At 44.3% G+C, this 15,208-nt stretch overlaps 1 protein-coding gene across 1 annotated transcript in view; it reads left to right on the top strand.

Annotated features, from left to right (window-relative positions):
• The window catches only part of LOC114839335 (GTPase IMAP family member 8-like), a 29,565-nt gene extending 16,182 nt beyond the window's left edge, over positions 1 to 13,383 (top strand). The window contains exons 7-11 of the mRNA XM_034292525.1: positions 845 to 1,059; positions 1,144 to 1,391; positions 2,108 to 2,230; positions 2,485 to 2,632; positions 11,113 to 13,383. Coding sequence (XP_034148416.1) covers positions 845 to 1,059; positions 1,144 to 1,391; positions 2,108 to 2,230; positions 2,485 to 2,632; positions 11,113 to 11,429 — 1,051 coding nt within the window. The 3' untranslated portion in view covers positions 11,430 to 13,383. The remainder of the gene's footprint in view (positions 1 to 844; positions 1,060 to 1,143; positions 1,392 to 2,107; positions 2,231 to 2,484; positions 2,633 to 11,112) is intronic.
• The last annotated feature ends 1,825 nt before the right edge of the window (positions 13,384 to 15,208 follow it).

Raw genomic sequence — 15,208 nt, 5'->3', positions numbered from 1 at the left:
ATACTGTATATATAGCTCCGGAAAAAAATCACCTTCTAAAAAAAGTGAAAAGGAAATTCAGTTTGCAGTGGTCTCTTATTTTAACCCTTCTAATCCTCACTCAAAACCTTCCTTTTTGACTTTTTTGGAAAGGAAAGAAAAAGGTGCAGGGGTCTCTCTTAATTTTTTATCAAGTTCATTTATTTATATAGCACATTTAAACAGCCGCTAGACAGACCAAAGTGCTTTACAGAACAAGCATATAAAAAATGAAAGCAGCAAAACAACCCATAAACATATAGAGAACTTAGATCTAGACTTAGATTAACTTTAAAACAAAGACACAAATGTAAAATAGTAAAAACCGCCCAAGAAAAATCATCAATATGCTAAAGAGAACAGGTATGTTTTAACCAAAGACTTAAAAGCAAAGACTTTATATCATGTATTAGAGCTTTATATCATGTATTAGAGCTTTATATCATGTATTAGAGCTTTATATCATGTATTAGGGTGTTTTACTCCAAATATACAGTATATCTTAACCTCAAATGAACTGCAATTACAGCCTCCAAGGAGACTAGCAATGTGATTGTTCACATTACAGACCCCAATAATTGTACCGAAATTAGCATTTACCGAATGTACAGACACCTCACATAGGTGACTCTTATTGTATTGCTGACATTTTTAATTGATAATAATTGTTTTGTTTAATCTGTGAGTGTATCATCTGTGAGCGTGGTTATTGTCTTGTGGCTCTCAGGCTCCATTATTTTATTGCTAAAATTAATTGGTAATAATTGTTTTGTATCATCTGTGAGTATATACTCTGTGAGTGTGATTATTGTCTTGTGACTCTCAGGCTCCAGTGCTCCGCTCCAGGTCTGTTCCAGTGCAGGTTGACAGGGCTGGTGTTTCAGATGGAGGGGGAGGGGGAGGTGCAGTACAAGACTATCCAATGGGATGAGAGTTTATTACACTCCACAGGTCAGGTTCCTGCAGGACCTCTGTACAGCATTAAGTGCCCTCAGGGTTCTGTCAGTGAGCTCTACCTTCCACACTGTGAGGTTCTCTCTGGTGAGTAACAAACCACTCAAAACTATGATTAGTGAAGATACTGTACAACAGCCAAACAATCCTGGATGTATTTCTGTTTTGTAGGAGAGGGTTTTGGTTCCCTGTCTGTGGCCCATGTTACTGGTGACAGTGTGGAGGTTTTACCACCACTGAGGGTGACCGAAACACACATAGTGGTGACCATCAGAGACCTGTCCTTATGGGGCCTGGTCAGAACCTATATTCCCTTCCTGTCCATAAAGGGACAGGTGCTGCCTTTCCTCAAATCCGTGGACAGTTCACGTTCTGTTCTGGATGTGATCGTCCTGCCATCAAATGTGCCACTCAGTGAGGTACAGTCCGAACCCCTCTTTCTACAGTCAGTTGTGAAGTTTTTAGTGTGTGTGTGTGTGTTTCTGTGTGTGTGTGTGTGTGTTTCTGTGTGTGTGAGTGTGTTTCTGTGTGTGAGTGTGTTTCTGTGTGTGAGTGTGTTTCTGTGTGTGTGTGTGTGTTTCTGTGTGTGTGTGTGTTTCTGTGTGTGGGTGTGTTTCAGTGTGTGTGTGTGTGTGTGTGTGTGTGTGTTTCAGTGTGTGTGTTTCTGTGTGTGTGTGTGTGTTTCAGTGTGTGTGTTTCTGTGTGTGTGTGTGTGTTTCAGTGTGTGTGTGTTTCAGTGTGTGTGTGTTTCAGTGTGTGTGTGTTTCAGTGTGTGTGTGTTTGTTTCAGTGTGTGTGTGTGTGTGTGTGTGTGTGTGTGTGTCTTTCAGTATGTTTGTGTTTCAGTATGTATGTGTGTGTGTTTCAGTGAGTGTGTGTTTCTGTGTGTGTGTGTGTGTGTGTGTTTCAGTGTGTGTGTGTTTCAGTGTGTGTGTGTTTCTGTGTGTGTGTTTTAGTGTGTGTGTTTTAGTGTTTGTGTTTTAGTGTTTGTGTTTTAGTGTGTATGTGTTTCAGTGTGTGTATGTGTTTCAGTGTGTGTGTGTTTCAGTGTGTGTGTGTTTCTGTGTGTGTGTGTGTGTGTGTGTGTGTGTTTCAGTGTGCACCTTAACTGATAAAAACCTCTTGTTGCGTTGCAGGTGAAGCAGCAACAGACAGGAAGCACCTACATCCAGGTCTGTTCAGGCTGCACTCTCATTAGATGGGAAACATACTTTCTCTCCTCTGACCTGGAGAACATCCAGGAGAAGATAACCCCAGAGGTAGACTATAATGTCATGCCACATAGTGCCAGATGAACTTTGGTACTGCATCTTTCATGGCCACTTAATCTGGCGTTGAGTCTTTGGCGTTTCGGCATGTGGCTGCGAGGTTTCAGCCAGGCACTTCCTCAGCGTTTTTATTCAGTGGCATGATAGGATGTAGTCTAATGGAAAACAAAATTAGTCAACTGTTCTGACATGGTTTGACCTGTTTTACATTTGTTTGATTGATCATATATCTCACTTTGTTTTAGTGTGCTGCATTTGATTGCAACTATGGTCCAAACTTCCACCCCTCCTTTCAAGTGTTCCTGGATCCGAATATGAAGGATTTGAAGCTGAGTCTGCTGAATGGAGGGGCTGGTGGTGACTTGGTGTGGACAGGGATGATTCCTCTGCCAGGTAGAACCCAGATAAGACCAGTGTATAATAACACATTGGTCAGATATGTTAAATGCTTTTAAATAATTGCTCTTTTCAATATTTAGTTTGCGTGTGAAGTTGTCCTCATACGTTTGCATACCCTGGCAGAAATTCAGAAATTTTGGCATTGATTTTGAATTCAATGTGGAGAACAAGTATTTGATACACTTCCGATTTTGCAGATTTTCCCACTTACAAAGTATGTAGAAGTCTGTCATTTTTATCATAGGTACTCTTCAACTGTGAGTGACGGAATCTAAAACAAAAATCAAGAAAATCACATTGTATGATTAAGTAATTAATTTGCATTTTATTGCATGACATAAGTATTTGATACATCAGAAAAGCAGAACTTATTATTTGGTACAGAAACCTTGGTTTGCAATTACAGAGATTATACGTTTCCTATAGTTCTTGACCAGGTTTGCACACACTGTAGCAGGGATTTTGGCCCACTCCTCCATACAGACCTTCTCCAGATCCTTCAGGTTTCGGGGCTGTCGCTGGGCAATACGGACTTTCAGCCCCCTCCAAAGATTTTCTATTGGGTTCAGGTCTGGAGACTGGCTAGGCCACTCCAGGACCTTGAGATGCTTCTTACGGAGCCACTCCTTAGTTGCCCCAGCATGTTTCGGGTCGTTGTCATGCTGGAAGACCCAGCCACGACCCATCTTCAATGCTCTTACTGAGGGAAGGAGGTTGTTGGCCAAGATCTCACAATACATGGCCCCATCCATCCTCCCCTCCATACAGCGCATTCGTCCTGTCCCCTTTGCAGAAAACCATCCCCAAAGAATGATGTTTCCACCTCCATGCTTCACAGTTGGGATGGGTTTGTACTCATCCTTCTTCTTCCTCCAAACACAGTGAGTGGAGTTTAGACCAAAAAGCTCTATTTTTGTCTCATCAGGCTACATGACCTTCTCCCATTCCTCCTCTGGATCATCCAGATTTTAATCCATGACGGCGTAGTGTGTTACTAATGGTTTTCTTTGAGACTGTGGTCCCAGCTCTCTTCAGGTCATTGACCAGGTCCTGCCGTGTAGTTCTGGGCTGATCCCTCACCTTCCTCATGATCATTGATGCCCCACGAGGTGGGATCTTGCATGGAGCCCCAGACCAAGGGAGATTGACCGTCATCTTGAACTTCTTCCATTTTCTAATAATTGTGCCAACAGTTGTTGCCTTCTCACCAAGCTGCTTGCCTATTGTCCTGTAGCCCATCCCAGCCTTGTGCAGGTCTACAATTTTATCCCTGATGTCCTTACACAGCTGTCTGGTCTTGGCCATTGTGGAGAAGTTGGAGTCTGTTTGATTGAGTGTGTGGACAGGTGTCTATTATACAGGTAACGAGTTCAAACCGGTGCAGTTAATACAGGTAATGAGTGGAGAACAGGAGGGCTTCTTAAAGAAAAACGAACAGGTCTGTGAGAGCCGGAATTCTTACTGGTTGGTAGGTGATCAAATACTTAAGTTGCCAGAGAGAAGCCTTTACTGTGCCAATGCCACATAAAAGCCTGGTTACAATATGCCCGACAACACCCTGACAACTCGCCTCACAGCTACTGGCACACTGTGATTTGGAGTAACGAGACCAAAATAGAGCTTTATGGTAACAACCATAACCGCTATGTTTGGAGAGGGGTCAACAAGGCCTATAGTGAACAGAATCCCATCCCCATTGTGAATTATGGTGGTGGCTCACTGATGTTTTGGGGGGGTGTGAGTTCTAAAGGCACAGGGAATTTGGTGAAAATTGATGGCAAGTTGAATGCAGCATGTAATAAAAACAAAAGGCAGATAATTTGCATTCTTCTGCACAAAAGCTGCGCATGACCTGGAGGCATTTTGCCAAAACAAATGGGCAGCTATACCACCTGCAAGACTTCGGGGTCTCATGGACAACTATTACAAAAGACTGCATGCTGTCATTGATGCTAAAGGGGGAAATACAAAGTATTAATAACTAAGGGTATGCAGACTTTTGAACAGGGATCAGTAAATTGTTTTCTTTGTTGCCAAGTTTTGTTTTATGATTGTGCCATTCTTATGACCTACAGTTGAATGTGAATCCCATAAGAAATACAAGACGTGTTTTGCCTGGTCACTCATGTTTTCTTAAAATTTTTTACATACAGTGGGGCAAAAATGTATTTAGTCAGACACCAATTGTGCAAGTTCTCCCACTTAAAAAGATGAGAGAGGCCTGTAATTTTCATCATAGGTACACTTTAACTATGAGAGACAAAATGAAAAACACACACACACACTGAAACATGAAAAAAAAATGAAAAAAAATCCAGAAAATCACATTGTACGAATTGTAATGAATTTATTGGTAGGTTATGGTGGAAAATAAGTATTTGGTCAATAACAAAAGTTCACCTCAATACTTTGTTATATACCCTTTGTTGGCAATGACAGAGGTCAAATGTTTTCTGTAAGTCTTCACAAGGTTTTCACACACTGTTGCTGGTATTTTGGCCCATTCCTTCATGCAGATCTCCTCTAGATCAGTGATGTTTTGGGGCTGTCGCTGGGCAACACAGACTTTCAACTCCCTCCCTTTCTATGGGGTTGAGATCTGGTGACTGGCTAGTGTAGAGAATTTCCGTGTATCAGAATCTCTGAAGAAGGAGAGGCTACGGTCCGAATGAAGATTTAACACAAAGATTTATTAATAGAAAATGGTAAGATCAAAATACATTGTGGCAAGCCCACGGGTGTGGGCTTCCACGTCACCAGCACAATAACACAAGCCGGCACTAGGAGTACAGTTGAACACAGTTGGAAAGTTTATTAAGGATAATTCACAGCGTAGGAGGGGATTTTGCCACTACTTCACCGTCCACTGCTTCACGGTCCACACTCCGTTCTCATCATCTTCTATCCACCAGTAGTCCACAGGTAATCCACAAACAGGTCCTCATTCAAAACAGTTCGGTACACAGGGGGTTAGTCAGCCAGTCCAGGTCACACCACATAGTCACACAGTTCTATATTCTCGTCACTCCTCTCTACACGCTGTTCCACCTTCTTCTCTCCTCTCTCTCCCCTTCAAAAACCAGCTGCTTCCCTTTTACCCTCCAATACCCCCCCCCCCCCCCCAAGCTACAACCCAGATGGAGGCGCGGTCCAGGTCCCTAGAGCATCCCGCCTGGACAGGGCATCGGCATTGCCATGGGGTACCACGGACCTGTGGATGACAGAGAAAGCAAAGGGCTGTAAAGACAGGAACCAGCGAGTAACCCGAGCATTGCTGTCCTTATTCCTTGACATCCAAACAAGTGGCGCATGTTCTGTTACGAGGGTGAAGTGCCGTCCCAGCAAGTAATATCTCAGCTTCTCCAGGGCCCATTTGATTGCAAGACATTCTTTCTCCACTGTTGAATATCTTTGTTCCCGTGGCAACAGTTTCTGGCTGATGTACAAGATTGGGTTTTCCTCACCTTCTTGCAGCTGTGATAGGACAGCACCGACCCCGGTTTCAGATGCATCGGTCTGTACCACCAGTGGTTTGGAGAAGTCCGGAGTCGCCAGTACGGGTCCAGAACACAGCGCTGCCTTTAGGTCCTGAAATGCTTTCTCAGTCCCCTCGGTCCACACCACCGGGTTGGGCCGGCAGCTCCTGGTCAGATCTGTTAGGGGGCCAGCTAGAGAAGCAAAGTGGGGAATGAATCTACGATAGTAGCTGGTCAAACCCACAAATGTGCGTACCTGCTTCTTCGTAAGGGGGCGGGACCAGTTCCGAATCGCCTCCACTTTCTTCACCTGGGGTTTGACACACCCCCTCCCAATCGTGTAACCAAGGTACTCGGCCTCTTGCAGACCGAGTCGACATTTTTTGGGAATAGCTGTGAGGCCGGCCTCCCGTAGGGCCTGTAGAACCAAGCTCACTTGGTGCAGATGGGTCTCCCACTCGCTTCCATGGATGACAATATCGTCGAGATAAGCCGACGCATACTCCTGATGGGGATCTGTCCATCAATCTCTGGAAGGTAGCTGGAGCCCCATGTAACCCAAAGGGCAGTTTCTTGTACTGGAAGAGGCCATCAGGGGTGGCAAACGCTGTTTTCCCCCACGCTTCGAGAGCTAAAGGCACCTGCCAATAGCTTTTCGTGAGGTCAAGCGTGCTGATAAAACGGGCGGTCCCTAGCCTCTCAATTAGTTCATCAATTCGGGGCATGGGGTAGGCGTCAAATTTGGAGATTTCATTAACCTTTCTAAAGTCATTACAGAAGCGAGTCGTGCCGTCTGGTTTCGGGACCAACACTATGGGGCTACACCACTCACTGTTTGACACTTCGATGATATCCCCTTCCAACATCGTTTTCACTTCGGTCCGGACAGCCTCTCTTCTTGCTTCCGGTATGCGGTAGGGTCTCAACTTTACCTCTCTCCCAGGTTCAGTGATTATGTTGTTGTGTTGTACCAGATCAGTGTGTCCTGGTTCACTGGAGAACACATCCTGGCTCTGGTCGACCAACTCCATTAGCTCTTGCCTCTGTGCTGGGTTCAGCTGATCTCCCATAGGTACCGCTGCTGGCTGGGTCTCTGTTGTAGCCTTCTTTGGGGCAAAATAATAGAGTACATCACGTGCATTCCATTTCTTCATCAAATTCACATGGTATATTTTGGTCAAATATCTATGTCCCGGCTGTCTGACCTTATAGTCAACATCACCCATCTTTTTAAGCACTTCATACGGTCCGTTCCATCTAGCCAAAAACTTGCATTCTGAGGTGGGGATCAACACCAATACTTTATCTCCTGGCTGGAGTTTTGCTCCTCTGTTGTACACCCGGGATTGGGCCTCCTGGGCTTCCCGCATATGTTCCCGTACCAAGGGCCACAGGGTTGTCTTCCACATGTTCCACCATGGTTCGATGGGGCGATGGTTGCTGTTCCCAAGCCTCTTTCGCCACGTCCAGCAGTCCTCTGGGTCGTCTCCTGTACAGGAGTTCAAAGGGAGAGAACCCTGTGGAAGCTTGGGGCACTTCCCGAATCGAAAACATCAGGTACGGTAGTAACTGGTCCCAATTCCTTCCGTCCGCCTCCATTACCTTTTTAAGCATCTGCTTCAGCGTTCGATTAAACCTCTCCACCAAACCGTCTGTCTGTGGGTGATACACTGAGGTACGCAACTGGGTTGTCTTCATTAGTTTGCATAGATCCTTCATAATCCTGGACATGAATGGGTTTCCCTGGTCCGTTAATATTTCCTCAGGGATACCCACTCGGGAGAACAGCATGACCAACTCACGTGCAATTAATATGGCCTCCGGGTACCTGGTGGCATAATCCAGAACCACCAGGATGTATTGGTGTCCTCGGTTGCTCCTAGGTAAGGGTCCCACTAAGTCCATGGCAATCCTGCTGAAAGGGACTGAGATGATAGGTAGGGGAACCAAGGGACTGCGAAAATGTGGCTTTGGGGCCACCAGCTGACACTCCGGGCAACTGCGGCAATACTCCTCCACTGCTCTCTTCACCCCCGGCCAGTGGAATCGGCTTTTGATCCGGTCTAGGATCTTCTCTACCCCTAGATGAGCCCCAAGGAGGTGGGAGTGTGCCAACTGCAAGACATGTTGTACAAAGGGACGGGGCACCAATAACAACTCCACACATTCATCGTTCTTCTTCACCACCTGATACAACAATTTGTTCTTTATTGAGAAGTGGGGATAAGTGATACGACTTACCCCCTCCATGGGTTTTCCGTCCACCACAGTAACCTGCTGGAGTGCATGGGCCAGGTTGGGGTCCTCCAATTGGGCCGTACCAAAGTATTTTTTCTCTCCTTCTGATGAGGGGGGGGGTTCCACTGCACAGAACCTCCAAAGCTACCTGCTGTCCTTCCACTAGCTCCACTAACTGATCTGCGCTCTGAGGTAACTTTTTAGCTTTGTATGGCAGAGCACGTAGAAATTTATCTATGACCACTTTCTCAGTGGTTCAGCCGTCAGCCTGCTCTTGGCCAGTCTAATCAGATCATGCATTTGTGTCCGGGGGGTGCTGTGGCATCATACGTCCAATCGTGGAATCTTTGTGCCCTACTAATCATATTAAATCCGTAACGTCGCAGGATTTCTTTCTTCAGCACCTTGTAATTTATCGCCTGGTCAGCAGTCAGGTCCTGATAGGTCCTCTGTGCAGAGCCTGACAGGAACGGGGCTAGCAGGCTGGCCCATTGTTCATGGGGCCATTCCTCCCTAGCTGCTGTCCTCTCAAAGGCTTGGAGGTAAGCCTCAATGTCATCTTGTTCAGTCGATTTCTTGATGCCACAACATGAATTACGCTGCAGTGGTAAAACAGTTGTTTTAACCCGTAAGTCTCCACGTCTATTCTCCCAGATCTATTCGCCCCTATCGGTTTTATTCCTGTAAACACAGGGGCGGTTACTTTTCACCTTATTGGTTCTTCGTTGGCATGGTGACATGCTGGACGAATCTCGTTGTTTTCTTCGCTGTCCAATGAGGAAGGACATGCTCTAAACTCTTTCCCTTTGGGGTTATTTTCAGTCACAGATCAACAGATTCGTGCATACAGATGTGAAATCTTTACAAAGTTACTGGAATTTACATTCTATTGTCCTAACCTAGACTAGAATATCAGGGGGTGGGAGATAGAAGGTTTCTTCCTGCTCTATAGGAGGTGGTTTCTTTTGTATATTAATTGTTGGGTTTTAATCCTATCTCTCTAACTAAGATAGGTGAAAAGTCAGAGTGAGTGTGAGTGAGTGTGAATCATATCTTCCTAACCTGGCTGCAGCATACAATTTAATAAAACAAAAACATACAAATACATGGTTATTAAATCAGCATTAGTTAAACTTCATTTATCTCAACACTAGGCCACTCCAGGACCTTGAAATGCTTCTTACGAAGCTTCTCCTTCGTTGCCCGGGCGGTTTGGGATCATTGTCATGCTGAAAGACCCAGCCACGTTTCATCTTCAATGCCCTTGCTGATGGAAGGAGGTTTTCACTCAAAATCTCACGATACATGGCCCCATTCATTCATTCCTTTATACGGATCAGTCGGCCTGGTCCCTTAGCAGAAAAACAGCCCCAAAGCATGATGTTTCCACCCCCATGCTTCACAGTAGGTAACACAACTAGTTGAGTTTTTACCAAAAAGTTCTATTTTGGTTTCATCTGACCATATGACATTCTCTTAATCCTCTTCTGGACCATCCAAATGTTCTCTAGCAAACCTCAGACGGGCCTGGACATGTACTGGCTTAAACAGGGGGACACGTCTGTCACTGCAGGATTTGAGTCCTTGGCGGCGTAGTGTGTTACTGATGGTAGCTGTTGTGAATTCTTTAAGGTTTATTTCTTTTAGTATTATCTACTGCTTTATTCTATATGTTTTAAGCGCCTATTATGTAGAATACTTAGTATATGGAAGTATTTAGTACGCAATCTCATTGGATGCTGTTTTGGTGTAAGTGACCAGTTCTCCATTATGCATACAGACCTGTCAGGATATGATGTATTTTTCCACCAGTGCAGCATCTCTGAGTGCAAGACAAAGTTATTGAGAAAAAACGACCTCCAATGTATAATGTTTATATGGTGAAACCCTGCACAAATAAAAGGTGGAAAAGATATGATGACTCCTACTCTCTGATCAGAGTACTGAAGTGGTTTTAAGCACATTAAAGAACTGGCATTCAGTGGGGCAATTCCCAACAGTAGCCTTTTTTAATTTGGTCCCAGCTCTCTGCAGGTCATTCACTAGGTCCCCCCGTGTGGTTCTTGGATTTTTGCTCACCGTTCTTGTGATCATTTTGACCCCACAGGGTGAGATCTTGCGTGGAGCCCCGGATCGAGGGAGATTATCAGTGTTCTTGTATGTCTTCCATTTTCTTATAATTGCTCCCACAGTTGATTTCTTCACACCAAGCTGCTTACCTATTGCAGATTCAGTCTTCCCAGCCTGGTGCAGGTCTACAATTTTGTTTCTGGTGTCCTTTTACAGCTCTTCGGTCTTGGCCATAGTGGAGTTTGGAGTGTGACTGTTTGAGGTTGTGGACAGGTGTCTTTTATACTGATAACAAGTTCAAACAGGTGCCATTAATACAGGTAACGAGTGGAGGACAGAGGAGCCTCTTAAAGAAGAAGTTACAGGTCTATGAGAGCCTGAAATCTTGCTTGTTTGTAGGTGACCAAATACTTATTTTACATAGGAATTTACCAATTAATTCATAAAAAAAATCCTACAATGTGATTTTCAGGATTTATTTTTCTAATTTTGTCTCTCATAGTTGAAGTGTACCTATGATGAATTACAGGCCTCTCATCTTTTTAAGTGGGAGAACTTGGACAATTGGTGTCTAAATATTTTTTTGCCCCACTGTATATTACCAATTCTCCAAGGGTTTGCAAACTTTTGAGCACAACTTAACAATAATAATAATTTGTGCAAATATAGAATCGTTTTTTTCTCTTTTAGGTGCTCCTGTGGCGGGATGCGAACAGACTAGGACTCCTCCAAAGGATTCTGCAGACAAGCTGCTGCGTTCTGTACGGAAGGTCTTTGTGGATCGTGTGTCAAAGCCTGTTGTTGATAATCTGCTGGATGTTCTTCTGCAAGAGAAGGTTATTAATACCAATGAAATGGAGACAGTGAAGGAGATGTCTGTGAGGGCAGAGAAGGCGAGGGAGATCATAGACATGGTGTTGAATAAAGGACCTGCTGCGTGTTCTAAAATGAAGGCCTCTCTGGTAGAACTGGACCCCTACTTAAGCAGAACATTTGGGTTCAGCTGAAATGCGGTTGGAGGGTTAAATAATATAACTGGTTTGTTTTGTATATCGGGTAAGCAAAGGAATCAACCCATCAAAACTCTGAACCATGAAAATGCTTTGCTATGTTTACCTATATACAGTTCAGAAACTGACGCCTCACAGGTACTCAACTGGCAACTTTATTAAATAGCAGCCGCGAAACACCAGTCTCAGCATCAACAGTAAAGAGGTGACTCCGGGATGCTGGCCTACTATTTAATCAAGCTGACACATGAGGACCTGTGAGGCGTCTGTTTTTCAAACTAGACACTCTAATGTATTTGTGCTCTTGCTCAGTTGTGCACTGGGATCTCCCACTGCTCTTTCTACTCTGGTTAGAACCAGTTTGCGTTGTTCTGTGAAAGGAGTAGTGATACTGAAGATACTCAACTTGTCTAATGAAGGACAGTTTTATTGCTTCTTTAATGAACACAACAGCTTTGCAAAATGGTTTTCTAATGATCAATTAGCCATTTAAAAGGATTAACTTGGAACATAACGTGCCATTGCAACACATGAATGATGGTGGCTGATAATGGGCCTCTGTACACCTATGTAGATATTCCATAAAAAATCTGCCGTTTCCAGCTACAATAGTCAATTTACAACATTGTCTACACTGTAGTATTGTGAATTTTGTTATTTTAATGGATGAAAATGTAGATTTTCTTTCAAAAACAAGGACAAACAAGTGACCCTTCTGAACATTAGTGTATATACAGTATATACATACACACACATTACCTCCAGTAAGTATTCAGAACATACACATAGTACCCCATATTGAAAAAGCAACAACAATGTTTTTTAAATGCATGCTACGTTATTGGATATATGAAACTAAAATATCTAACCAATGTAAGTATTGGTGTTGCAATAAATATTTTTCTTAAGAAAATATTGATTACTTTTAAATAATTTAGTAGACACTCTTATCCAGGACTCCGGAGAAGTATAATCTCTAGTTTAAATTGACTGCTGATAACACTGACAAGCTAAAAGTACAGATATAAAACATTTAATTTCTGTATATGGTATATTGCAAATCCAGGGACAACCAAATATTTCTCTTATATGCAATGATATGAATCCCACTGCTTCGCTCTTTTTGTTGGTGGATTTCTGACATGAATATGATTAAAACAATATGTTACTCACCTATGACAATGGTCTCAACTGGGCAAACATGCTGCCCCCAATTTAGCATTACAAGAGGAACATGACAAGGCTGTTCACATTCGCCTTTGATGTTTCCTATGGCTTTGGATCAATTGTCATAGGCTATTTGAAAGTCACTTGAATATGCACCTACCATGGTTAAAAACTTGATGATTTTCAAAGTTGAGATATTTTGGATTAGTTTTATGCCCCTCAGATCAACTGTTCAATTAAACTACAATAATATTCTTCAGCTTGTAGATGCAAACCTAGAACGCTTGGCTTTGATTATAAATTAATTCCAAAGCAGATTAGCTTAACCTCAGAAACTTTTAATATTTTTATGGTCTTTTGCATCTGTTCAACTCTACAGTATAAGTAGCATAGCGACCTATGGAGGAAAATATAGTATATCCACTCAGAAACCAATTCAGGACATTTAAATCCAATATAATGTATCAGGAACCTCTTCAATTCAGGACATTTAACCCCTATATAATGTACCAGGAACCCCTTCAGTTAAGGTCCTACAACCACAATATAATGTACCAGGACCCTCTTTGTACTTTTACCTGCAGTTGTAAGCAACTCTTCAATTCTGTGATGTTCTACAGGGAACGGAACTAAACACACACCCTGTTATTAAATTATTCTCCACTCAAAAAACCTGAGGATTAGTCTCAGAAATGTATACTCATACACTGGCCTTTTTATATTGCAATTAGTGTCTGTGTATAAATAGTCAATGAGTTGGTTAGCTCCCACGTGGATGCACTGAGCAGGCTAGATACTGAGCCATGGCGAGCAGAAAAGAACTGTCAAAAGACCTAAGTAATGGAACTTTATAAAGATGGCAAAAGATATAAAAGGATATTCAAAGCCTTGCAAATGCCAGTCAGTACTGTTCAATCACATATTAAGAAGTGGAAAATTTGGGGGTCTCGATACCAAGCCAAGGTCAGGTAGACCAAGAAAGATTTCAGCCAAAACTGTTCAGGATACAAAGAAAAAGGCACGAAAAAAGGCACATGCTCTAAAGGCACAAAAATGTGTTGGCAAGATGAATGCAGCATGTTCTCATAAAATATTGGAAGACAGTTTGCATTCTTCTGCACAAAAACTGCGCATGGGATTCTCTTGGACTCTCCAGCACGACAATGACCCTAAGTACAAGGCCACGTTGACCCTCCAGAGGTTACAGAAGTAAAAGGTAAAGGTTGTGGAATGGCCATCACAGTCTCCTGACCTTAATATCATCGAGCCACTCTGGGGAGAGCTCAAACATGCGGTTCATGCAAGACGATCAAAGACTTTGCATGACCTGGAGGCATTTTGCCAAGACAAATGGGCAGCTATACCACCTGCAATAATTCAGGGCCTCATAGACAACTATTACAAAAGACTGCATGCTGTCATTGATGCATAAGGGGGCAATGCACAGTATTAAGAACTAAGGGTATGCAGACTTTTGAACAGGGGTCATTTCATTTTGTACTTTGTTGCCTTGTTTTGTTTTATGATTTTGCCATTCTGGCCGTGGAACACTGGACCAGCTCTATACCCTCTACAGGGTGATGGAGGGTTCATTGGAGTTTGCCCAACCAAGAAGGCATTCGACTGTGTCCCTCGCTTCGGGAATATGGGGTCCTGGGTCCTTTGCTAAGGGCTGTCAGGTCCCTGTACGACCGAACCAGGAGCTTGGTCCGCATTGCCGGCAGTAAGTCAGACTTGTTCCCTGTGCATGTTGGACTCCGGCAGGGCTGCCCTTTGTCACCGGTTCTGTTCGTAATTTTTATGGACAGAATTTCTAGGCGCAGCCAGGGGCCGGAGGGTGTCAGGTTTGGGGACCACACGATTTCGTCTCTGCTCTTTGCGGATGATGTTGTCGTGTTGGTTTGCAGCTGAGTGTGAAGCGGTGGGGATGAAAATCAGTACCTCCAAATCCGAGGCCATGGTCCTCAGTCGGAAAAGTGTGGCTTGCCCACTTCAGGTTGGTGGAGAGTGCCTGCCTCAAGTTTAAGTATCTAGGGGTCCTGTTCGAGTGAGGGAAGGATGGAACGGGAGATTGACAGACGGATCGGTGCAGCTTCTGCAGTAATGCGGTCGATGTATCGTTTGTCTGTCGTGGTGAAGAAAGAGCTGAGCCGCAAGGCGAAGCTTTCGATTTACCGGTCAATCTACGTTCCTACTCTCACCTATGGTCATGAGCTTTGGGTCATGACCTAAAGGACAAGATCCCGGATACAGGCGGCCGAAATGAGCTTTCTCCGCAGGGTGGCTGGGCGATCCCTTAGAGATAGGGTGAGAAGCTCGGTCACCCGGGAGGAGCTCAGAGTAGAGCCGCTGCTCCTCCACATCGAGAGGGGTCAGCTGAGGTGGCTTGGGCATCTGTTTCGGATGCCTCCGGAACACCTTCCTGGGAAGGTGTTCCGGTCCCGTCCCACCGGGAGGAGACCCCGGGGAAGACCTAAGACACGCTGGAGGGACTATGTCTCCCGGCTGGCCTGGGAACGCCTCGGTGTCCCCCCGGAAGAGCTGGAGGAAGTGTCTGGGGAGAGGGATGTATGGGCATCCCTGCTTAGACTGCTGCCCCCGCGACCCGG

This window comes from Esox lucius, chromosome 5 (assembly GCF_011004845.1).
Source record: "Esox lucius isolate fEsoLuc1 chromosome 5, fEsoLuc1.pri, whole genome shotgun sequence".
NCBI classification, from domain to species: Eukaryota; Metazoa; Chordata; class Actinopteri; order Esociformes; family Esocidae; genus Esox; species Esox lucius.
The sequence above is the reverse complement of the archived record's forward strand: the minus strand, read 5'-3'. Positions and strand labels throughout refer to the sequence as shown.